Source organism: Mobula birostris, chromosome 22, assembly GCF_030028105.1.
Source record: "Mobula birostris isolate sMobBir1 chromosome 22, sMobBir1.hap1, whole genome shotgun sequence".
NCBI lineage: Eukaryota > Metazoa > Chordata > Chondrichthyes > Myliobatiformes > Myliobatidae > Mobula > Mobula birostris.
The window spans coordinates 50,881,214-50,905,927 of record NC_092391.1 but is presented as its reverse complement, the minus strand read 5'-3'; the positions used below and the strand labels follow the sequence as shown (position 1 = coordinate 50,905,927).

The window sequence follows — 24,714 nt, the reverse complement described above, 5'->3', positions numbered from 1 at the left end:
ACTATGTGGGAAACCTAGGCAATAATATAAAGCAGAATACCGAAAGGTTTTTTCCCCAGTTATATAAAGATTAAAGGGAGGTGGGAGTTGTTATTGGGCCACTGATAAATGATGCTTTGCATCTGTCTTCACTATGGAAAACACTAGCAGAGTGCCAGAGGTCCGTGAGTGTCAGGGAGCAAGACAAAGGTCTAAGGTGGATAAGTCACCTGGACCACATCCCAAAGTCCTGAGAGAGATTGCTGAAGAGATTAACGAATGCATTGGTCATGACCTTTCAAAAATCATTTGATTCTGCCATGGTACCAGAGGACTGAAAGATTGCAAATGTCACTCCACTCTTAAGAAGGGAGGAAGGCAAAAGAAAGGAAATTATATGCCAGTTAGCCTAACCTGAGTGGTTGGGAAAGTGTTGAAGTCTATTATTGGGGTACTTGGAGACTAATGATAAAATAAGTCAAGGTCAGCATGGTTTCTGTAAAGGGAAATCTTGCCTGACAAATCCATTAGAGTTCTTGGAGGAGGTATCAAGCAGGTTGAACAAAGGAGTGGCAGTGGATGTCATTCACTTGGATTTTCAGAATGCATATGATAAGGTGCCACACGAGGTTGCTTAACAAGATAAAATCTTGTGATAGTGACATGGATAGAGTAATGTCTGACAGGCAGGAGGCAGCAAGTGGGAATAAAAGGGGCCTTTTCTGGTTGGCTGCCGGTGACTAGTGGCTTTCCTCAGGGGTCAGTATTGGAACCGCTACTTTTCATATTGTTTGACAGTGATTTCGATAATTGATTTGATGGCTTTGTGGCAAAGTTTGATGATGATATGAAGATAGATGGGGGGGCAGGTAGCACTGAGGAAGCAATGCAATTGCGGCAGGACTTAAACTGGGAGAATGGACAAAAAAGTGGCAGATGGAGTACAGTGTTGGGAAATGTACGATAATGCACTTTGGTAAAAGGAACGATAGTGCAGATTATTATCTAAATGGGGAGAAGGTTCAAACATCAGAGGTGCAGAGGGACAAGAGTTTTCATGCAAGGACTCCCAGAAGATTAATTTACAGGTCAAGTCTATGGTAAAGAAGGCAAATGCAATGTTAGCATTTATTTCAAGGGGAATAGAATATAAAAGCAAGATAATGCTGAGCCTTTATTAGACACTAGTCAGGCTGCACTTGGAGTATTGTCAACAGTTTTAGGTCCCATGTTTCAGAAAGGATGAAATATTGGAGAGTTATCATTGGAGAGTCCAGAGGAGGTTCATGAGGATGATTCCATGAAGGGTTTAACATACGAGGAGCATTTGGCAGCTTTGGGCCTGTACTCACTGGAATTTAGAAGAATGTGTGGAGATCTCATTGAAACCTACCAAATGTTGAAAGGACTAAATAGGATGGATGTGGAGAGGGGGTATTTAGAACTAGAGGGCACAGCCTTAGAATTGAGGGGCGAACTTTTAGAACAGAGCCAAGAAGGAATTTTTTTTTTAGCCAGAGAGTAATGAATCTGTGGAATACTCTGCCACAGACTGCAGTGGAGGCCAAGTCCGTGTGTATATTTAAGGCACAAGTTGATTGTTTCCTAATCGGGCAGGACATCAAAGGTTACGGCAAGAAGACAGGTGTATAAAGTTGAGTGGGATCCAGGATCAACCATGATGGAATGGCAGAGCAGTCTCAATAGGCTGAATGGCCTAATTCTGCTTCCATGTCTTACCATCTGATGATTTCAATCAAACTGGAGTTTCTTGAGCCACTTCACATATGAAGAGATAACCATCAAGTGTCTATTATGGATTAGTTGATTTTTGATTCCCTTGAGAGGAGTACTTGAAGCATTGAGCAAGTGATGTTCAATTACCATATCAAATAAATCACATTTGGTCTCTGACTTGGAAGTCAGGAGAGTAGTTGAGAGCAAGTATTTTCTCCTCAAATCGCAAAGCAGCATTTGCACTGCCCATTTCGCTCCACTACTACCTGCTTGCCACTCAGTTCTGGAAAGATTCAGGACCTGGGCCTAAGTCAGCAGAATGCATTATCAGCAATGAACAGTTAATCCTGTTCTCAAGCATCACATATAGCATTTACCTTTACATCCACAGCAGTGGATAAAAAAGTTGAGCAGCTCCAGCAAAGCAGCCTCCCTGTCCTGCTTGTAAAGTTCCAACCATTCATCAACTAGTGTCTGTGGGTGTGACAGTTAAACACAAGCAGTTTTAGTACATACATTTTACTCCCAGCTAACAGTTATATTCACTATTTTCTTTACCATAATTATGTTCTTCCTTAAATTCCACATTAATGAACTCTGGATTATCAGCGCAACAATTTCACTGCTGTGTTGTATCATCGTGGCTCCAAACTTGGTTGTGTTTTTTTTTTAGGTTTTTAGGGTTGGTTTTGGGGTAGCGTGGGGAGTTGGGGACAGATTAGAATTTAGGGACATGGATGAGGGGGAAGATAGAAGAGGCAGTAAATGGAGAGTCAGGCCAGGAACCAGAGCTTACATTGGAATGATCTGTGGTAGAAGGCCAGCGTTTCCCCAATGTTTGGATGTCAGGTCATCAAGCATTGAAATGTAGACCAGCAATCCCTGTGGTCAATGTTGGAGGTCAGTAGGACCCATGGACAAGGGCTGATGACCCACAAGATCAAGAAATCACAGGATCAGAGGTCCATGCATGCACACACAAAGATTGGTGACCCTCCAGGTTGGTGAGTTGTGGGTTTAGAGGCCTATGTAAATCCAGAGTTCGGGACCCAGAATTCAAAGCCAAAGTCAATAAGTCTGGAAGCCAAATGGTTGAAGTCCCTAGGTCTGTGTGCCCACATGTTGGAGCCTGATGTCTGAGAGTCTGGACTAGGGGCAACCACACAGGTTGGTTAGTCCTGGTGTGACAGCCCACATAAGTCTGGACTTTGAGGCCCAGAATTCAAGTCAAAGGTCGAAGACCAAAGTCAGCAAGTACGGAAGTCAAGGGCTAATGTCTGCAAGTCTGAGACAGAGACTAGAGGTTAGAGGCCCAGAGGTAGCTGTCCTGGGGTTGTGTGAGTCTGTCTGTGTGTGCACGTACATGTATGTGTGCAAAGGGGCTTCTCTGGTCTGGTTTCAAATTAACAAATATTCCCTCTATCCCCTCCCGCCCCCTGTAACTTCAATTTGTTTTCTCACATTTCCAGTTTTAACACATAGGGTTTTTGACCTGAAATGTGGTTTGTTTCTCTTTTCACAAGTGCTTCTGGCATTTCCAGCATTTTCTATCTTTAATGTTGGTATTCTCATTTGCCAGTCACATCTTCAAGAATCTTTCTTTTCAATGCTGGCTGACACGTATCTTAACAGGATTTCTGTGCCATCTTTTTCCCCTTCCACATCCCCAAGAAACCATCTTTTCTCACACTACATTTCCTCACAACGAAACCAAGTTCAGATGGTTCACTTCAATACCTTCCACTCCCACGAACAAAAGGGATGGAATCCACTTCATGCACTGACCTGCATGGCACTCTTTGCCAACTTTACTGCTTCGAATAAGTTGTTGACTTCTTTTTGTTGTCTTTGAATGGAACTTTTTAACATTAATGACTGTGTTGGTTTCCTAGATGACTGAAAATGCAATAAACATTTAGTTGAAAATGCTAGTTGAAAATAATCTACTTTATCCCACACTTAATTTATAGCCTCCTAGGTCAGAAGCAGGTACATTTTTTAAATGTGGTTAAAGCTTTTCTCAGCGAGTTTCGTATACCCTGCAACATATGTTTTGAATGGATAATTCTCTTCTTCTCTAGATCATACAGCACTAAAACAGACCCAGCAAGCCCACCATGCAAACTGATCAAGCACTTACCAATACTAAACCTACTTTATTCTCCCCTCATACGTCTTATGCTGATTTATAGGTTAATTGTCCTCTGTAAATGCAGTACCTATAAAAAGTACTCAGCTCCCCACAGAAGTTTTCATGTTTTATTGTTTTACAACATTGAATCACGGTGGATTTAATTTGGCTTTTCTGACACTGATTAACAGAAAGAGACTCTTTTGTGTCAAAGTGAAAACAAATTTATACAAATTGGTTTAAATTTTTTACAATTATTAAACACCAAATAATTAAATGCATAATTACTCACCCTCTTCAAGTCAGTATTTAGTAGATGCACATTTGGTAGCAATTACAGCCTCGAGTCTACGTGGATAGGTCTCTCTCAACTTTGCACATCCAGACACTATAGTTTTTCCCCATTCTTTACAAAACTGCTCAACCTCTATCACATTACACATGAATTGTGAGTGAACAGCCCTTTTCAAGTTCAGCCACATATTCTCAATTGGATAGAGGTCTGGACTCTGACTTGCCACTCCAGGACATTAAATTTGTTGTTTTTAAGCCATTCCTGTGTAGCTTTGGCTTTATGCTTGGGGTCATTGTCTTGCTGGAATACACATCTTCTCCTAGTCACAGTTCACTTGCAGACTGCATGAGGTTTTCCTCCAAGTTTTCTCTGTATTTTGCTGCATTCATTTTATCCTCTACCCTCATAAGCCTTCCTGGACCTGCTGCAGTGAAGCAGGCCCTGAGAATGTTGCTGCCGCCACCATGCTTCACGGTTGGGATGGTGTGTTTTTGATGATGTGTGGTGTTTGGCTTACGCCAAACATAGCATTTAGGCTGATAGTCAAACAGCTCAATTTTGGTTTTATCAGACCATAGAGCCTTCATGGTGTAGTTTTTGCCAGGATACTGACTCACCAGTAGTTGAACCTTCCAGATACAAATGTATTTTTCCTACAATCAAATTATAACAGCTTGACTGCACACTAGTCTCCAAAAACAGATCTCCATTCAATTATGTAATTGGCTGTACCAGTGATGATTTATGATAGAGGTAAATACTTAAGCAATCAATTATTGTGTTTTACATTTGTAATTAATTTAGAATACTTTGTAGAAATCTGTTTTCACTCTGACAAGTCTTTTTCTGTTGATCAGTGTCAAAGAAGCCAAATTAAATCCACTGTGATTCAATGTCGCAAGACAATAAAACATGAAAACTTCCAAAGGGTGGTGAATACTTTTCATAGACACTGCAGCACCTCTACACTTGGGGATATTTAGTGACCAATTAACCTAACAATCAGCACATGGTGAATGTAGGAGGAAGCCCAAGTACCTGTGGGGAAGTCAGAGGAAAAAGGCAGGACATGCAACATCCTCACACAAAGAACCAGAGGACAGGATCCAACCTCCTGACACCGGATTGAGATAGCAGCTGCACCAGCTGTATCACAACTCTTAGTTCTTCAAGTTAGATTAAATGTATCACACCTGCAATATCTGTCCTCAGTCCACACAATCTATCTGCATACTTGAAAATCTCCAATTTGAAAAATATCCTTTCAAATTCCCTTTGTATATTCTCAGGGTGTCACATCCCTCAAGCAACAGCACAGAATCATAGAGCACAAAAACTGTCTTTCAAGAACTTATTTACTCCAATCCAACATTATTCCTGATTTATTCTCATTTACCCATCATTCCCCTTAAATTTGACAATTTCCTATTCATTAGATGCAATCTAGCAGCCATTAGAACATGGGAGAAATCTGCAATGCCCACAGAAAACCCACCCAGTCACAGGGAGAACATGCAAACTCCAGACAGCACCAGAGGTCCAGTGATCTGGGTTCAGTTCTGACCTTTGAGGCAATAGCTCAACCAGCGGAACCAGGGTGTTGATCAAAACCAGTGTTTTGTGCAGTTCCAGCATTTCACTCACATTCTGTACCTGAGCTGAGAAATGAAAAAGTCATCTAAACCACAAATCTTCTCTTTCTGCTGCTAACACCACCTTCCCCACTTTTGAGGCTGCCAAACTTTACCTGTTGCCTTATCACCTTTTACACTACAATGGAGACAGTCTCAGCTTCTCAAAAACTGTCTCACAGGCCCAGCCCTCATTGCTTCCACTGTTGCTTGATCCTCATCGGCCTCCACAACATGAATCTATTAAGTTCCAAATATCAGCTTGCAAATAAAAGATTCTATATAGTTTATTAATTTTTTTTTTGCTCAGCATAACACTTTCAATTTCCAGATACATTTACATTTCTTCCCCTCACAGGTATCAGCTATCAGAACACTTCCATCAAAATATAGACATCACAACATCCCATATAAAAGCCCTTATTAGTATAGCTCTGCCCCTTCTCATTTCACAATGTATTCTTCAATCTTTCCACTATCTGCCTCCAACCACTCCTCTAGTTCTCAAGTGGCATGCCATCTTGTTATTAAAAGCAATATATATAAATCAGTAACAATCAAGCCAATGAAGTCTACTCCCAAATGCCAGGAATCACCTCTTAATCCAGCACTCACCTGTAAGGCAGCTTTAGGCTGTTTAATTGTCACAGACAGGTCGCTGACTTCTTGGTCACTATCCTGCCACATCCGCCGACTTTTTTTCCCTGCTGTCTGGTTACTTTCTGCCAACACTCGTTTCGGTCTTTTTGAAAGCTGCCAATAGGTTGTGAGGATGGTAAGATACAATGGGTATTGCAAGTGATTTAATGAAACACAAAGCATTACTGTACAGGAGGAAGGTAAATGGTCTGACTTGTCTATACTGATTTAATGCTCAGAAACCCACCCCCCCCATTCCACTCCTTTTCATCTAATACTATCAGCGTGTCCTTGACTAACTTCTACGGTAAGTATATCCACGGTATTCACCACAACTGTTCTATAGTGGCCGGTTCTACTTTGCACCGTCATTGTCCTTGCCTTTCTTGATACACATAGATCCTGCATCTCAGAATCCCCTTCAAAAAGTACCCAGTACTGATAGTAGATTCACCAGCCTTCCATTTCTGGCACATTAATCACTCTGCAATAATACAAATATCACAGTCCCAGCAATTTCTTTCGCTACTTCCCACAATGTCCAAGAATGTATTTTGTTAAGGCCTGTAGATTTATCCACCTTTATATGCCTCAAGAGCACCAATGCCTCCTCTTTTGCTGAGCATCCATGACCTTTGACACAATACATACTGATGAGAAGTATTCATTTAAGATCTCATCCATCTCCCATGGTTCTACACGTAGATGATACACTCTTTCCCTAGCAAACAATTTTCTCTTAATATACTTTCAGATGTCCTTTTAGGATTCTCCTTTACCCTATTTGCCAAGGATGTTCATTTCTGCCATCCTGAGTTCCTTCTTCGGTATTCCTCCATCCCTTGTACTCCCCAATCCAAGTTGCCCATACCTGACATGCCTCCTTTTTCCTGCCTCATCGTCCTTCATCAACCAGGGGTCCCTAATCCTGTCAGCTCGCCCTTCACTAAAGCAGCAGCATGCAGCCTCTGAACTCTCCCTATCTCACTTTCAAAAGCCATCCTCTTGCTGGCTTTACTTTATCTGCTAAAAACTTCTCTCAATCAAACTTTGTGAGATCCTGTTTAATAGTAGGAACATAAAAATTAGCCCTACTCCAATCATGACTAACAAGATAAGTCAAAGACAGTATAAAAGCAAGAGAGGACATACTATATAGTAAAAATTAGTGGGAAGCTTTCAAATACCAACAGAAGGCAACTAAAAAGCAATCAGGAGAGAAAAGGTAAAATATAAAGGTAAGCTAGTCAATAAGAGGAAATACCCAGTTTTTTTTCAGATATATAAAGAATGAAAGAGTGGCAACAGTGGATATTGGGCCACTGAAAAATTATGCCAGAGAGGCAGACAAAGAAATGTTTGATGAACTTAAGTATTTTTCACCTGGATCATATGGAATACACCTGAGGGACCTAAAAGAGGTAGCTGAAGAGATTGTAGAGGCATTAGTTGTGATCCTTCAAGAATCACTAGATTCTGGTATGGTTCCAGAGGTGCAAAGGGACTTTGGTGTCGTAGTGGAGATTCTCTAAAGGTTAACTTGCAGATTGAGTCATTAGTAAGGAAGGCAAATGCAATATTAGCATTCATTTCAAAAGGACTAGATGTCAAAAAATGTAACACTGAGACCTTATAAGGCATTGGTCAGACCACATTTGGAGTATTGTGAACAGTTTTGAACCACAAAAAAGGATGTGCTGGCATTGGAGTGGATCGGGAGGTTTTACGGGATTCATACCAGGAATTAAAGGGTTAATATGAGGTATTTGTTGATGCTCACTAGAATTTAGAAGAATGAGGGGAGGATTTCATTGAAAGTGTCCGAATAATGAAAGACCTAGATAGAATGGACATGGAGAGAATGTTTCTAATTGTGAGACCAGAGGACACTGCCTCAGAATAGAATGGCACTTCAGAGCAGAGATGAGGAGGAACTTCTTCAGCCTGAGGGTGATGAATCTGTGGAATTCATTGCCACTGGCAACCATGGAGGCAATTCATTGGGTATATTTGAAGCTGCGTTTAATAGGTTCTTGATTAGTGAGGATGTCAAAGGTTACAGGGATAAAGCAAGAGAATCAGGTTGAGAGGGAAAATAAATCAGACATGATCAAATAGCAGCAGCCTTGATGGGCTGAATGGCCTAATTTCTACTCCTAGATCTTCTGGACTATCAGCTTGGGTCCATATTTCTTGGAGTTTAGAAGAATGGTTAAAGGGAGAGCGTGAGCAGGCTAAGTCTTCATTCCCTGGAATGTGGTTTTTTTTTATAATTACTTTTTAGAAATACAGCATAGTAACAGGTCCTTCCAACCAGGTGAGTGCCTGCCACCCAATTACACCCAGATAACTAAATTGTGTGCTCAATGTTTTGGCCATTACAGACACTTGGTCGAGACAGGACTGGATACTTAATTTTGCAGCACATTGATTTTTTAGAAAAGGTAGAGAAAGAAGTTGGGTGGGGTGGGGGAGTTGTGTTACATAGCAGGAACAATATAACAGCTGTACCCAGATGGGACTCATCCACTGAGTCCATATGGATAGAATGCAAGCATAAAAAGATAAATCACTTGGATGGGATTACATTTCAAAATGACACCACCCACCCTGATAGTTATTGTGACACTGAGGAACAATTATGCCGACAGATTAGGGAAAGTCCAAAAGCAACAGGGTGTTCATGTGGGTGACTACAACCTCCCCACTATAGACCTGGACTTCTTTACTGCAAGAGGTTTAGATGGAGCAGAATTTATTAAATGCATCCAAGAGATTTCTTAAATCAGTATGTAGATAGGTCAACCAGAGGAGGGCCATACAGGACCTTGTGTTGGGAAATGAACATGGGCTGACATTTCAGTGAGAGAAGAGGTCAGAGCAGTGATCTCAACTTCTTAAATGTTCAAATAACTACAAATAAGGACAATTATGGACCTTGCAGGAGAGTATTATTGGGGCATGGCAAATTACAAGAGTATTAGGCAGGAACTAGGAGTGAATTAGGAGCAACTGCTGTGGAAAAGTCCACATCCGACAAATGGAGGCTGTTTAAAACCAAGGCATGACAGATATGCTCTCATAATACAGGACCCTGGAATTATGTGAGAAGTGGTGAATTTAGTCAAGAATAAAAAAGGAAGCAATACAAGTTTTAGCATGCTAAAATAATAAAAACCCTATGGAGGATTATAAAGCCAGAAAGTAACTCAAGGGAATTAGGAATGCCAGGGAGGAACCATGTAAAGTTCTTTTCTAGCAGGAAAACATACATACAAGAGCAAGTGGATAACTGGTGGGGGTGGGGGAGGGGGTAGGAACACTCAAGGAGGGAACATGGAGGATGTGGGAGGGGTCCTAAATTAGTATTTTACATCATCATTTACTAGAGCATAGAGGATAGAGAGATCACTGTGAAGCATGCTAATGCACTAGGGCATTTCAGATTAAAAAAGGTACTGTCCAGTCTCCTGAAGATTGTTAAGATGGTTAAGTTCCCTCGGCCCGACTGGATGAGTTAAGGCAATAAATGACTTGGACACAGAAGTAGAAGGATGAGTTAGTGAGTTTATAGATGACACAAAGGTTGTTGTTAAGGTAGTATAAAAAGTTGTTATAGGTTACAACAGAACATTAATAGGATACAGAATTGGGCTGAGAAATGGCAGGTCAAGTTCACACAAAAGTGTGAAGTGATACACTTTGGAAGGTTGAACTAGAAGGCAAAGTACAGGGTTAATGACAGGATTCTTAGCTCTGTGGAGAACAGAGGGATCTTGGAGTCCATATCCATAGATCCCCCAAAGTTGCCATACAAATTGATAAGAGTGGTTGGGGGTGGCGGACTCCAAACCAGGCTGAAACACAGAGTAATGAGACCCACTCTACCAAGCACCTTGTCTGCAAATGTAGTTACTGGAGAAAAAAAAAATTGAGGATCTGAAGGCAAAATTGCTACAGAGGGAAATGAGCAATTGCTGTGGTCTAGTCTGGACATGACTTACTCCCAGCATGCCAGATACAATGATCAGATCTGAAGACTTCTTGATTCACGGGATAGACTGAACTGCTGATTCAGAAAAGGCAAAAGGTGTCCTGTATGTTTCACGATGAACACCTAATGGTCAAATGCCATCCATTCTATTTGTCTAGGGAGTTCTCCTCCATAATCCTGACCAATGGCCAACTATAATTAAGCACTTGAGATACTGCACGATGTTGTCTACAAACAAAAAACAGTCCATCCCAAAACATTTCAAATCATGGTTGGGAACTTCAACCAGGCTTGCTTGAAGAAAACCCTGCCCAGTTACTATCTGCATATAGCCTGTAGCACCAGAGATCATACTGTTATCTAAGATAAGGAATGCCCACTGCTCCACTTGATCACTTAGCTGTCCTTCTCCTACCTGCATACAGGCTGAGGCTAAAGAGCAAGTTCCAGAGACAAGGACAAAGAGATGGTGGCAAGAGGCTGAGCAGTGGCTACGGAATTCCCTCGAGTTGGTGGACGAGGCCATATTCAACGACTCATTTGTGGATCTGAATGAATACACCATGTTAGTCACAGACTTTATTAAAATAGTTGTTGATGAGTGTGCTCAACAAAATAATTCAGAGCCTTCCCCAACCAGACGCCCTGGATGAACCATGAGATCCACGATCTGCTTGAGGGCCAGGTCAGAGGCTTTCAAGTTAAATGACCAAGAAAGTTGCAGGGAATCTAGGAATTATCTCCAGAAAGCTATCTCACAGGCAAAGTAGCAATTCCAGACTAAACTTGAATCAATGAAGAATGCTCAACAGTTGTGTCATGGCTTGAATGTTAACACCTCCAATAACATACAATCTAGTGACATAGGCAACAACAGGACTTTGCTTCCAGATGAGCCAAATGCCTTCTATGCTCACTATGAGTGTCAAAACATAGAGGAATCATCACAAACTCCCACAGCCCCTGATAACCCTCTGATTTCAGTCTCTGGGCCCAACGTGCAAGTAGCCTTCAGGAGGGTGAACCCACAAAAAGCATCAGCCCAAATGGGGTACTGGCCAAGTACTAAAACTTGTGCTGATCATTTGGCTGGAGAGTTCATTGAGATCTTTAACCTCTTGTTTTTGCAGTGTGAGATACCTACCTGCTTCAAGCAAATTTCACTTATACCAGTGCCCAAGAACAACATCATAACCTGCCTCAATGACTATCATCCAAGTAACACTTACATCCAGTGATGATGTGTTTTGAGGTTGGTGATAAAACATACTAACTTCTGTCTGGAGTGCATCCAAGTCACTTCTCAATTTACCGACCAGAGCAACAGGTGCCATGTCATTGGCTCTTTACTGAACCCTGGAACATCTGGACAGCAAAAGTGAAAATATCAGGATGTTCTGTATCAACTACAGCTTGGCATTCAATACCATCATCCCCTCAAAATTACTTAGTAACTTCAAGGCCTTGGCCTCAATACCTCCTTGCGCAAATGGATCCTCAATTTTCTCACTTGCAGACCCCAGCCTGTTTGGATTAGCAGTAACATCTCCAACACAATCTCCATCAGCACAGGTGCACCAAAAGGCTGTGTGCTTCACCCCTTGTATCACTCACTTTACCCTTATGACTGTGTGGCTTACCACAGCTCCAATGCCATATGCAAGATTCCTGATGACACCACAGTTGTCTGCTGAATCAAAGGTGGTGATAAATCAGCATATTAGAGGAAGATTGAAACATCTGGCTGAGTGCTGCCACAGCAACAACCTCTTACTCAATCTCAATAAGACCTAGCTGATTATTGACTTCAGGAGGAGGAACCCAGAGGTCCATGAGCCAGTCCTCATTGGAGGATCAGAGGTGGAGAGGGTCAGCAACTTTAAATTCCTTGGTGTTAGCATTTCAGAGGATCTTTCCTTGGCCCAGCATGCAAGTGCAATTTGGAAAAAAAAACACAGCAGCAGCTCTACATCCTTAGGAATTTGTGATGACTTGGCATGACACCTAAAGCTTTGACAAACTTCTATAGCTGTGTGGTTGAGATATTTACTGGCTGTATCATAGTCTGGTATGGAAGCACCAATGCCCTTCAAATAAAATCCTACATTACATCCATCATGTAACGCCCTCCCCACCACTGAGCACATCCATGCGAAGCATTGTCAGAGGAAAGCAACATCCATCATGGGAAACCCTCACCTCCCAGGTCATCCTCTCTTCTCACTGTTGCCATCACAAAGGTACAGGTGTCTCAGGGCCCACATCAGGTTCACAAAGTTATTACCCCTCAACCATCAGGCTCTTTAAAGGGGGTAACTTCCCTTGCCCATCTCTGAAATGTTCCCACAACCTATGAACTGAATTTCAAGGACTCTTCACCTCATGTTCTTTATATTTAATGTCCATTTGTTATTATTTCCTTCTTTTGGTGTGGTCTTTCATTGATCCTATTAGTTATTATTCTATTATGGATTTATTGAGTATGCCTACAAGAAAATGAATCTCAAGAGTTATGTACAATGCCATATGAACTTCGCTAACAAATACTTTTAACTTTGACTTGATTTATGAGGATTCTACCTGGATTAGAGAGCATGGTCTATGGAGTAAGGTGGAGCAAGTTAGAGCTTTTCTCTTTAGAGCAAAGGAAAATGATATGGTGTATATAAGAGGTATAGAAAGCCAGTGGTAAACTCCCCTGGTAAAAAAGGACAGTCCCTTTTTACCAGGGTGGAAATGGCTAATACAAGGGAGTATAATTCTAAGGTCATTGGAGAAAATTATAGGGATGATGCCAGAGATAGTTTTTTTTAAATTAAAACAGCAACATGCTGCCAGGAGTGGTGGTAGAAGCAGAGATATTAGGGACATTTAAGAGACTCTTAGACACACAGTTGAAAGTAACATGGAGGGCTGTGAGCTAAAGGGCCTGTATTGTGCTGTATTGTTATATGTTCTACGAGAATAAGTTCCCTGGGCCTGACTCGATGTACCCCAGGTTACTGAAAAACAAGAAATGAGATTGCTGTGGTCTTGACCAAGATCTTTGTGTCCTGTCTAGCCATGGGCAAATCCTAGAGGACAGGCAAGAAACTATTGTTGTTCCGTTGTTCAAGTAGGAAAATAGAGATATTCTTAGAAACTGTAGACCAGTACATAACATGTCAGTGGTAGGGAAGCTATTGGAGAGGATTCTTAAGAGTAGGATTTATGAATATTCCAAGAGCTACAGCCTAATTAGGTACAAGTTCTTTCTTATTAATTTGACTTGAGTTCTCCAAGGAGGCAATGAAAGTGATTGATGAAGGTAGAGCAATAGATGTTAAGGTTTTGGAAGGTGCACAGAAGAGGTTTACCAAAATGCTGCTAGGATATAAGAGCATTTGCTCTTTGGATTGCTTTCTCTGGAGCACCAAAGGCTGAGGGGAGGCCTGATAGAAGTTTATAAGATGAGAGACATGGATTGCATAGTCTGAAACTTTAATCCAAGATTGCAATGCCTAATACTAGACAGTATACATTTAAAGTGAGAGGAATAAGTTCAAAGATGAATGGCACATTTCTTAAAAATGTAGTGGGTGTCTGGAATGTGCTGCCTTGGGTAGTAGTGAAGACAGATATCACCGAAATGTTCAAGAGGCTCTCATATAGATACATAAACAGGCAGAATGGAGAGGTAAAGACATTGTGATGGTAGAAAGAATTAATTTAGCATTTAAATTTGGCTTTTAATTCTACTCTGAGGAGGAATTTTTTTTGGAAACTGCGTGGCCCTTTAATAAAACAGTATATAAAAGAAAATTCTAGTTGCATGGCAACAAAGGCCATGTGCATAGAAGTTTTCAGTTACTCCGTGGCCATGCACCTGCATAGCTTAGAGGGAACAATGTTAATGACCCAGGAATGAGAACAATAGTACTGCCAGAAGTTACTCTGGTTTATAAGTGACAGTGAGGAACATCAATACCCTGGATTAGAAATGGCCACATCCCTATATGACATATTGACCAGAATGGTTTAGATCTAATTATCAGTTGGTTCCAATACTTACCTGTGTATCAGATTTTGGGAGTCTGATGATCCCAGACATCTTACTGGCATCTTGATCACGGTCAACATTTTCTTTTCCCACTGACTGGTTAGACTCTGCAAGTACTCGCCTTGGTCTCCTAGACAGCTGACAACAAAATAGGAAGACGAGATTACATAGACTAACAGAGCAGAGCAGTGTTATTTATCATAGGAACGTGATAATCACCAGCAGACTAACATTTCTTTGTCTAAAATTGCATTCCAAAAGCTCTGACACACCATTGCCTTAAAGCATGTGCTCCCATAGTTCTGTTAGGTGAGCATTTTTCTCTCAGTAATATATTACTGCTCACTTATTACAGCTAAGAATACATGTCAGCCAATCAAGTCTGTGCCAGCTTTTTGCACAGCAAACCAGTCAGTCCTTTTGCTCCAATCTCCAACCCCCCCCCAATCAAATTAGTCATTAACCAAAGGTAATAGCTCATTTAGGAAAGATGAATGTAATAAAACGTCAACATCAGTTTAGGAAAATTTGCATGGTCTTTGATGATGTAACAGGGAGATCTGATAGAAGAGAATATGTAAATGTAGTACGCTTGGATGTCTAGAAAGCACTTCACAAGATGCCACATAAGAGGGTACTGCACAAATTAAAAGCCCATGGTACCAGGGAGTGTCAGAACATTACAAACTCTGTCTCACGATAAACAGAGTTGAAATAACAGAGTTCTTTCAAAGGAAATGGAGGTAACCGGGGTAATTCCCAGTACTGTCAGAATTGGGTATTAGTTTTTGGTCTGTAATTGTTCACTATTTGCACTAATGATCTGGAAGAATGCAAGGCTTCCAAATTTGCCAATGATATAAAAACAGATATATTGTGAAAAGGATATTCTGATTCTGCACCAGATACACATAGATTGAGGAGTGGGCAAAAGACTGGCAACTTGAATTTAACATGTGGAAGTGTGAGATCATGCTTTGCTAAGAAATCTAATGGAAAATTATCCCAAGTACAAAGTTCAAAGTATGTATACCATATACAACCTTGAAATTTGTCTTCTTACAGACAATCACGAAAACAGAAACCTAATAGAACCTATTTAAAAACAGTTAAAAATCTAACGTGTGAAAAAAAGAGAACAAATCGTGCAAACAATAAAAAGTAAACAAGTAACACTCAGAACAAAAGTGAGTCCACATTCAAGAGCACATTAGTTGCAGGCCACAGCCTCAGTTCAGCGCGACAAGTAAACCTTGCAGAACAGTGAGCTGAACAAAGGCTTAGCCCTTCTTCACCTTCGGCCCCGACAGCCCAACCTTTTAAATCTGGCCTTGCCACTTTGATTCTGCCCTGTCCATTCCAGCAAAGCCAAACATCGGCTCATTCCTTAATCTCTGGCATGGGCCGCCACTTCCACTTAACCCGCAACCAGCTTTTTCAATCTGGACCTGCCGTTTCGATTCTATCCCTGTCTGCTGCAGCAATGGTCAAATATCAGCTGATTCCTCACTGTCAGGCCCAGGGTCAGTTTACCAGATCCCCCAGAACACTGCAAAAATCCTAGGTCTTACAGGAGGTTCAAAAGCATATCTCTGAAAGGGAAGTTACAGGCTATTGATTGCAGGGATCATTGTCCATAAAAACTGTGATTAATAGAGTGGTTAGTAGATTTTTTTTCACTGCCAGTGAAGCGTTGCTCTGTCTCACCAGTGCCATCTGAAACCTGTGAAGAGACAAGTGAACACAGAGGTACCTAGCAGTTCCAATGTGTGGATTACAAAATTTCAGCAGGCAGGTCCAACATGGCAGAGAGTATTTTTTGGTTTTCATTGCAAAGGCGGTGGAATTTAAAAACAGGGTAGTTTTGTAGCTGGGTACAAGGCTTCACCTGAGATACTGCCAGTATGAATACAGTTCTGCTTTGCTCACCTACAACAAGATACTGGAGACAGTACAAAGGAGATTATCCAGGCTAATTTCTGGTATGAAAATGTTGCCCCACCAAATGAGTTTGGGCCTGTAATCCTCAGAGTATAGAAGAGTAAAGGGTGACCACAAACATGAACCTAAGATATATAAAAAAAAAGCAGCAAACTGCCAGAGGAACTTCGGGGGGGGGGGGGGGGGCAGAGTTCAAACAGCTTCTGTAGAAGGGAAAGGAAGTAAGGCAGGTGGATAATAGGTGGAAATCAATGAGGAAAACAGGAAAACCCTTCACCTGAACCAAAAGGGAGATAGCTAGTATAAAATGCAAAGGAAAGGAATGAAGTCAGAGCTGGCAGGTTACAGAGTGGATAGGCAGAGCAGGGGCGAGAGAAGGAATGCTGTCAGAATCTAGAAGGTGATAGGTACTAGTGTAACAAAGTGTTGAAGATGATGGAATCTGATAAAAAATGAAAAAAGAGGCAGGTGAAGAACCAATAGGAGTGTGTAAGTGATGGGCAGATAAAGAGGATAGTGGAGGGGAAAGAGAGTGATAGGAGCCAGGTGGATCAGGAGGAAAGACAAGGGGGACAGAGGAGAAAGGTTACTTTCCTCAAACTTGCTTTGGGCTTCACTGTAACAGTGCAGTGTCCACTTACTCATCTGAGACTAAATCCATTTTATTATCTGGGGATTGCTACCTGTGCCACGTGCTAGCAAGGGCAAGAATAGTAGGATCAGGTAGATGAATGTGTGGCTGAGAAACTGGTGCAGGGGGCAGGGCTTCAGATTCTTGGATCATTGGGATTTCCTCTGGGGGGGGAAGTATGACCTGTTCAAAATGGACAGGTTACACCTGAACCTGAAGGGGACCAATATCCTGGCAGGAAGGTTTAATAGAGCTGTTAGGGAGGGTTTAAACTAATTTGGCAGGGGGATGGGAACCAGAATGATAGAGCGGAGGAAGGGGAAAACAGAAATAAATCTAAGATAGTGAGCAGTAAAGATGTCAGGAAAGACAGGCAGGTGAGGGGGCAAATTTGTAGCCATTGGGATGAGTTGCAGTGAAATCAAAGCAAAAAGTAACAAATACTGGTCTTAAGGTGTTATACTTAAAATGCACACAGCATAAGGAATAAAGTGGATGATCTTGTTGTACAGCTACAGATTGGCAGGTATGATATTGTGGCCATCACTGAGACATGGCTAAAGGATGCATGTCTCTGGGAGCTGAACGTCCAAGGATACACGGTGTATCGGAAGGATAGGAAGGTAGGCAGAGGGGGAGGCGTGGCTTTATTGGTAAGAAATGATATTAAATCATTAGAAAGAGGTGATATAGGATCGGAAGGTGCAGAATTTTATGGGCTGAGCTAAGAAATCGCAGTGGTAAAAGGACCCTGATGGCAGTTATATACAGGCCTCCAAACAGCTGCAGTGATGTGGACTACAAATTACAACAGGAAATAGAAAAGGCTTGTCAAAAGGGCAGTGTTATGATAATTGTGGGGGATTTTAACATGAGAGTGGATTGGGAAAATCAGGTCGGCACTGGATCTCAAGAGAGAGAATTTGTAGAATGCCTACAAGATGGCTTTTTAGAACAGCTTGTTGTTGAGCCCACTAGGGCATCAGCTATACTGGATTGGGTATGTTGTAATGAACCAGAGGTGATAAGAGAGATTGAGGTGAAGGAACCCTTAGAAGGCAGTGATCATAACATGATTGAGTTCACTGTGAAATTTGAAAAAGAGAAGCCAAATTCTGATGTGTCAGTATTTCAGTGGAGTAAAGGAAATTATAGTGGCATGAGAGAGGAACTAGCCAAAGTTGACTGGAAAGGGACACTGGCGGGAAGGACGGCAGAGCAGTGGCTGGAGTTTATGCGAGAAGTGAGGAAGGTGCAACACTGGCATATTCCAAAAAAGAAGAAATTTTCAAATGGAAAAAGGATGCAACCATGGTTGACAAGAGAAGTCAAAGCCAAAGTTAAAGCAAAGGAGAGGGCATACAAGGAAGCAAAAATTAGTGGGAAGACAGAGGATTGGGAAGTTTTTAAAAGTTTACAAAAGGAAACTAAGAAGGTCATTAAGAGAAAAATGATTAACTATGAAAGGAAGCTAGCAAATAATATCAAAGAGGATACTAAAAGCTTTTTCAAGTATATAAAGAGTAAAAGACAGGTGAGAGTAGATATAGGACCGATAGAAAATGATGCTGGAGAAATTGTAATGGGAGATAAGGAGATGGCGGAGGAACTGAACGAGTATTTTGCATCAGTCTTCACTGAGGAAGACATCAGCAGTATACCGGACACTCAAGGGTGGCAGGGAAGAGAAGTGTGCACAGTCACAATTATGACAGAGAAGGTACTCAGGAAGCTGAATAGTCTAAAGGTAGATAAATCTTCTGGACCAGATGGAATGCACCCTCGTGTTCTAAAGGAAGTAGCTGTGGAGATTGCGGAGGCATTGGCGATGATCTTTCAAAACTTGATAGATACTGGCATGGTTCCGGAGGACTGGAAGATTGCAAATGTCACTCCGCTATTTAAGGGGGCAAGGAAGCAAAAAGGAAATTATAGGCCTGTTAGCTTGACATCGGTGGTTGGGAAATTGTTGGAGTCCATTGTCAAGGATGAGGTTACAGAGTACCTGGAGGCATATGACAAGATAGGCAGAACTCAGCATGGATTCCTTAAAGGAAAATCCTGCCTGACAAACCTATTACAACTTCTTGAGGAAATTACAAGTAGGCTAGACAAGGGAGATGCAGTGGATGTTGTATATTTGGATTTTCAGAAGGCCTTTGACAAGGTGCCACACTAGGCTACTTGGAATTACAGGAAAGTTACATACGTGGATACAGAGTTGGACGATTGGCAGGAAACAGAGTGGGAATAAAGGGATCCTATTCTGGTTGGCTGCGGGTTACCAGTGGTGTTCCATAGGGGTCCATGTTGGGGCCACTTCTTTTTACATTGTACATCAACGATTTGGATTATGGAATAGATGGCTTTGTGGCTAAGTTTGCTGATGATACAAAGATAGGTGGAGGGGCCGGGAGTGCTGAGGAAACACAGAGTCTGCAGAGAGACTTGGATAGATTGGAAGAATGGGCAAAGAAGTGGCAAATGAAATACAGTGTTGGAAAGTATATGGTTATGCACTTTGGCAGAAGAAATAAATGGGCAGACTATTATTTAAATGGGAAGAGAATTCAAAGTTCTGAGATGCAACGGGACTTGGGAGTCCTCGTACAGGATACCCTTAAGGTTAACCTCCAGGTTGAGTCAGTGGTGAAGAAGGCAAATGCAACGTTGACATTCATTTCTAGAGGAATAGAGTATAGGAGCAGGGATGTGATGTATAAGGCGCTGGTGAGACCTCACTTGGAGTGCTGTGGGCAGTTTTGGTCTCCTTATTTAAGAAAGGATGTGCAGATGTTGGAGAGGGTACAGAGAAGATTCACTAGAATGATTCCAGGAATGAGCAGGTTAACATATGAGGAACGTTTGTCTGCTCTTGGACTGTATACCTTGGAGTTTAGAAGAATGAGGGGAGACCTCATAGAAACATTTCAAATGTTGAAAGGCATGGACAGAGTGAATGTGGCAAAGTTGTTTCCCATGATGGGGGGAGTCTAGTACGAGAGGGCATGACTTAAGGATTGAAGGGCGCCCATTCAGAACAGATGCGAAGAAATTTTTTTCGCCAGAGAGTGGTGAATCTATGGAATTTGTTGCCACGGGCGGCAGTGGAGGCCAAGTCATTGGGTGTATTTAAGGCAGAGATTGATAGGTATCTGAGTAGCCAGGGCATCAAAGGTTATGGTAAGAAGGCGGGACAGTGGGACTAAATGGGAGAATGGATCAACTCATGATAAAATGGCAGAGCAGACTCGATGGGCTGAATGGCCAACTTCTGCTCCTTTGTCTTATGGTCATTCACACCCTACTAATTCTACGAATCAGAAGGGGCCACTCACCCAGCACATCTTTAAAGAAGCCAAAACATCCAGAGAAAATGCGTGTTGTCATCAGAAGTACATGCAAATTCCATATACATAGCACCAGAGGTCAGGAATAAATCCTGTTGCTAGAGCCCTGAGGCAGCATTTCTACTCAAAATGTAAGCCATCAGTTTCCGTCCATAGATGATGCTTGACCTGCTGAGTTCTTCCAGCACTTTGTTTCATGCTCACTTTCTTGATAATGTGGTTATCAAATTGCTGATCAGTTTAATCATATGGAAATTACAGCTACATTTCCACAGCAGCAATTACATATGCAAAATACCCAATTTCTGTCAGATACTATGAAAGATTAATTTTTCAAAAGCCATCAACTGCTATGTTTTGAATACTCACCTGTGGGGCACTTTTTGGCAGATTTTCTGACTGAGGCACGGGGCTAACTTTTTGCTGCCTGTTAGACTTTAATTTCTTCACAACTAATTTCTTCCCAGTTGCTCCCTGCCTTGGTCTCTTAGGTGACTGCAAAGACATCAGTGTGACAAAGAGAAGCTAAGCATTTAACATTTTTTCTAATAAATATTTACATCAGGAATTCCAATTCAACATCATCAGATTATTAGCAAGATAAAAAATGACTAAGGTTGAAATTTTTTGGCAAGAACATTTGCAGCCAAGAGAAAATGGCATGCTACAAATATTAGTAAGATATCATACGAGTTAAAATGTGGAATAAAAACAAAGGAAAAAAATTACACCTCTGGTCCTAAACAACAAGGAGAAATGAAAAAAAATCTATAGATGGATTTGAGAAGTGCATAAAAAAGGGTCAGTAATAACAAAACAATTTAAAAACTCATTCAAGTTAATGGAGGCAGAAATGCTGCAAAAGTGTAGATTCCAAAAGTTATCAATAAATTAGGGAAAACACATGTCCACTTAAATTTAGAGAATAAGGCTATGGCTGTTAATTGCATTTTGATGACATTCATAATTCTTTTCAATTTATCATTAGGGAAATGGACAAGTATTCCCTCAGGAATAAAAAAGATCCTCATTTGGGAAGTCAGTTTCACTAGGTCAGAGTGCGTTTGAGTAAAACTTGAAGTTTCCAATACAAAGGTAAATATATGACTGTGTACTGAGAGGCATTGTAGGAGAAGAAAGGGATCAGTTCAAAGTAAATTAGTTATCAATAAGAGAAAGAATGGAACATGCAATTTTAAAATCCATCTTCCTTACAACATCACGGATCACATTAACAATATAAGTAAGTGAAAGCTTAGAAGTGTGAAAATGTACTCAGCCCCCACAAATTTCACATTTTACTGTCTCATTTTCTAAATTTAAAATATATTGAAGTAGGGTTTTTTTTTAAAGCAATGTTGTTGCATGAATTGAAGTCACTGGAGAAAAGTACTCTTAGATACAAAGCAGCCTCTTTATTCAACAAAACAAGATACAGCAGGCATCATGTTGAGACCCTTTCTGGAAAAGGTCTGCCTGGCCCAGCCCGACACATCATTTTAAAAATCAAAGAAAACTTCAGGACAATTCAAAGAAATCCACATTTGCAATCAACACACATCAAAGTTGCTGGTGAACGCAGCAGGCCAGGCAGCATCTCTAGGAAGAGGTACAGTCGACGTTTCGGGCCGAGACCCTTCGTCTAGTCCTGACGAAGGGTCTCGGCCCGAAACGTCGACTGTACCTCTTCCTAGAGATGCTGCCTGGCCTGCTGCGTTTACCAGCAACTTTGATGTGTGTTGCTTGAATTTCCAGCATCTGCAGAATTCCTCGTATCCACATTTGCCATGCTTCCTTTGAAATTCACACCTTTCACACCTCCCTCCTTCGCACCCATATTACAGACACCCAAATACAACAAAAAATGGGAAATTAAAATCCACATTGTCTACTCCTTGTTCAGAGTTGTATTTTAAATTTAATCTTCAATGTATATTCAGATCTGATGGTTAGTCACTGAAGTCAATATTCGCTTTATGTCCTAACCCCAAAAAAGCCCTAACAGCTGGCAACGGTGGTGACGGCGGATACGATAGGCTCTTTTAAGAGGGTCCTGGATAGGTACATGGAGCTTAGAAAAATAGAGGGCTACGGGTAACCCTCAGTAATTTCTAAGTACATGTTCGGGCCGAAGGGCCTGTATTGTGCTGCAGATTTTCTATATCCCTTCTCTTGGCCATCCTGGACATAATAAATTTGTACCAGGAAAGGCCTTATCATGTGCAGGAAACGTGAGGATTATAGACATTGTGTAAACAGAAGGGATTAGTTTAGCTGGGCATTTGATTACTCAGGACAGCATAGTGGGCCAAAGGGTCCGTTCCTGTGCTGTACTGTTGCACTGTATGCCAGCAAAAAGATGAGCAGTCATTCCAAGCAGCTAACCTGATTCTTAAAAAATATGCCACGCCTTTCATAAACCCTTAATCCATTCAAAATTGTATTAATTAATGTTTGCATTAATGTTGCACATTGCAAAACCCTAAGGTTTTACGATTCAAGACAACCCTTGGAAACCAGATCAATCACCTCACCTAAAGACAGCAACTTTCAGGGACACAGCGGGAACTCCAGCTCCCAATAATGATGCTAACTTTAAGACCTTAAGATAGTGTTACAAAGTTTCTAGTCATGGATTTCAGTTGTCCAAAGCTCCGTGAATACAACACCATGGAACTCATAAAACAAAATTATATTTAACCTGTCAGCGGCAGAATAAATAGTGGTGGTCAATGGAAGAGATTCTACGGACACCAGATCTAGTGACAGCAACTTGGCCTAAACAGTTCAGTCAAAGAAGCAGCAGACGCAGGTATCTTCCTTGATTTCAACAAGACAAAAGAGATGCAACTTCAGGAGAACTTGCAACACTCACATCCCTCTCTATGTCAGCAGCACTGCAGTGGAAACCGTGAGCAGTTTCTAAACTTCTGGGAACACACATCACACACAACTTCTCAGTCCCAGAACGCATCCTACAGTCAAGAAAGCTTGCCAATGCTTCCTCTTTCTGAGGAGGCTGAAGACAGGTGGACTTCGCACATCCATACTCACATCATTCTACAAACGTAGATATGCAGTAGAGAGCATTCTAACAAGCCACGTTACTGCTTGGTATGGAAACTGTACTGCAGTGGACAGACAGGCTCTACAACAGGTTGTCAAAAATGCCCATGCATCACTGGCACCAGCCTGCCCACCATCAATGACATGTATACAGAAGGGTGCCAGAAAAGGGCTAGTAACATCATAGAAGGATCCCACACACACAGCTCATAAGACTGTTTGTTCCACTCCCATGAGGGAGGAAGCTACATGGTATCCACGCCAGGACTACCAAAAATTACTTTCCCCAAGTGGTAAGACTGATCAACATCTCCAAACTCCATAACTACTTTATTATTTTCTGTCAGTCACCTTTTGTACAGCCTACCATCTTCTAATGGGCATATACAAGCTATCCTATGTACCTATATTTATGAAGAGGTACAGTCAACGTTTCAGGCCGAGACCCTTCGTCAGGACTAACTGAAGGAAGAGTGAGCAAGAGATTTGAAAGTTGGAGGGGGAGGGGGAAGATCCAAAACGATAGGAGAAGACAGGAGGGGGAGGGATGGAGCCAAGAGCTGGACAGTGTTCCTGTTGCTTGAATTTCCAGCATCTGCAGAATTCTTGTTGTTTGCGTTTTTAAATTCACTACTGTGAAGCCTCTTCCGGTGACGCCTACACCGAAGAAGTTTAGATCCTCTCTTCGACGGGAGTTCAGTGAAACCATCTCTCACTGCTCCCCATCTGTAATTTCTTCGGCTCTTCAACTTTTCGACCACATTTTGACTCAGACTCGCTATCACAGCCATATATCCTTTCTTGGAACGTGCCTCCGTCGCCAACTTACTCCAGTTGGCTTTAGGATTCGTTTCCGAGCCTCTCAATTTGGACCTTCTGAGGATCCCAGGTACTCACATTTTATTGACTCTACCTCTCGCCGCTTATCCCTTTTGCCAATCACCTGTCCAGCTCTTGGCTCCATCCCTCCCCCTCCTGTCTTCTCCTATCATTTTGGATCTCCCCCTCCCCCTCCAACTTTCAAACCTTTTACTCACTCTTCCTTCAGTTAGCCCTGACGAAGGGTCTCGGCCTGAAACGTTGACTGTACCTCTTCCTAGAGATGCTGCCTGGCCTGCTGCGTTCACCAGCAACTTTGATGTGTGTTGCTTGAATTTCCAGCATCTGCAGAATTCCTGTTGTTTACCTATATTTATTGTCTTCCTTATCTTGCTTTTTTTGGCGCTCAGCAGATCTGGAGCAACAATTATTTTTCTCTCCTTACTTGTCTACAGGAAATGA

General features: G+C 41.7%; 1 protein-coding gene across 4 annotated transcripts in view; it reads right to left on the bottom strand.

Annotated features, from left to right (window-relative positions):
• LOC140186442 (cohesin subunit SA-1-like) overlaps nucleotides 1-24,714 on the bottom strand; it is a 109,712-nt gene that overhangs the window by 81,138 nt on the left and 3,860 nt on the right. For 3 of the 4 annotated variants that reach the window (XM_072240714.1, XM_072240713.1, XM_072240712.1), the window contains exons 4-8: nucleotides 20,737-20,862; nucleotides 14,458-14,583; nucleotides 6,389-6,526; nucleotides 3,502-3,612; nucleotides 2,094-2,190 (exon numbers count right to left, since the gene is read on the bottom strand). In XM_072240714.1, the coding sequence (XP_072096815.1) occupies nucleotides 2,094-2,190; nucleotides 3,502-3,612; nucleotides 6,389-6,526; nucleotides 14,458-14,583; nucleotides 20,737-20,862 (598 nt within the window). Of the gene's footprint in view, nucleotides 1-2,093; nucleotides 2,191-3,501; nucleotides 3,613-6,388; nucleotides 6,527-14,457; nucleotides 14,584-20,736; nucleotides 20,863-24,714 lie in introns of those variants that run through there. The other variant, XM_072240715.1, reaches the window with a different exon arrangement.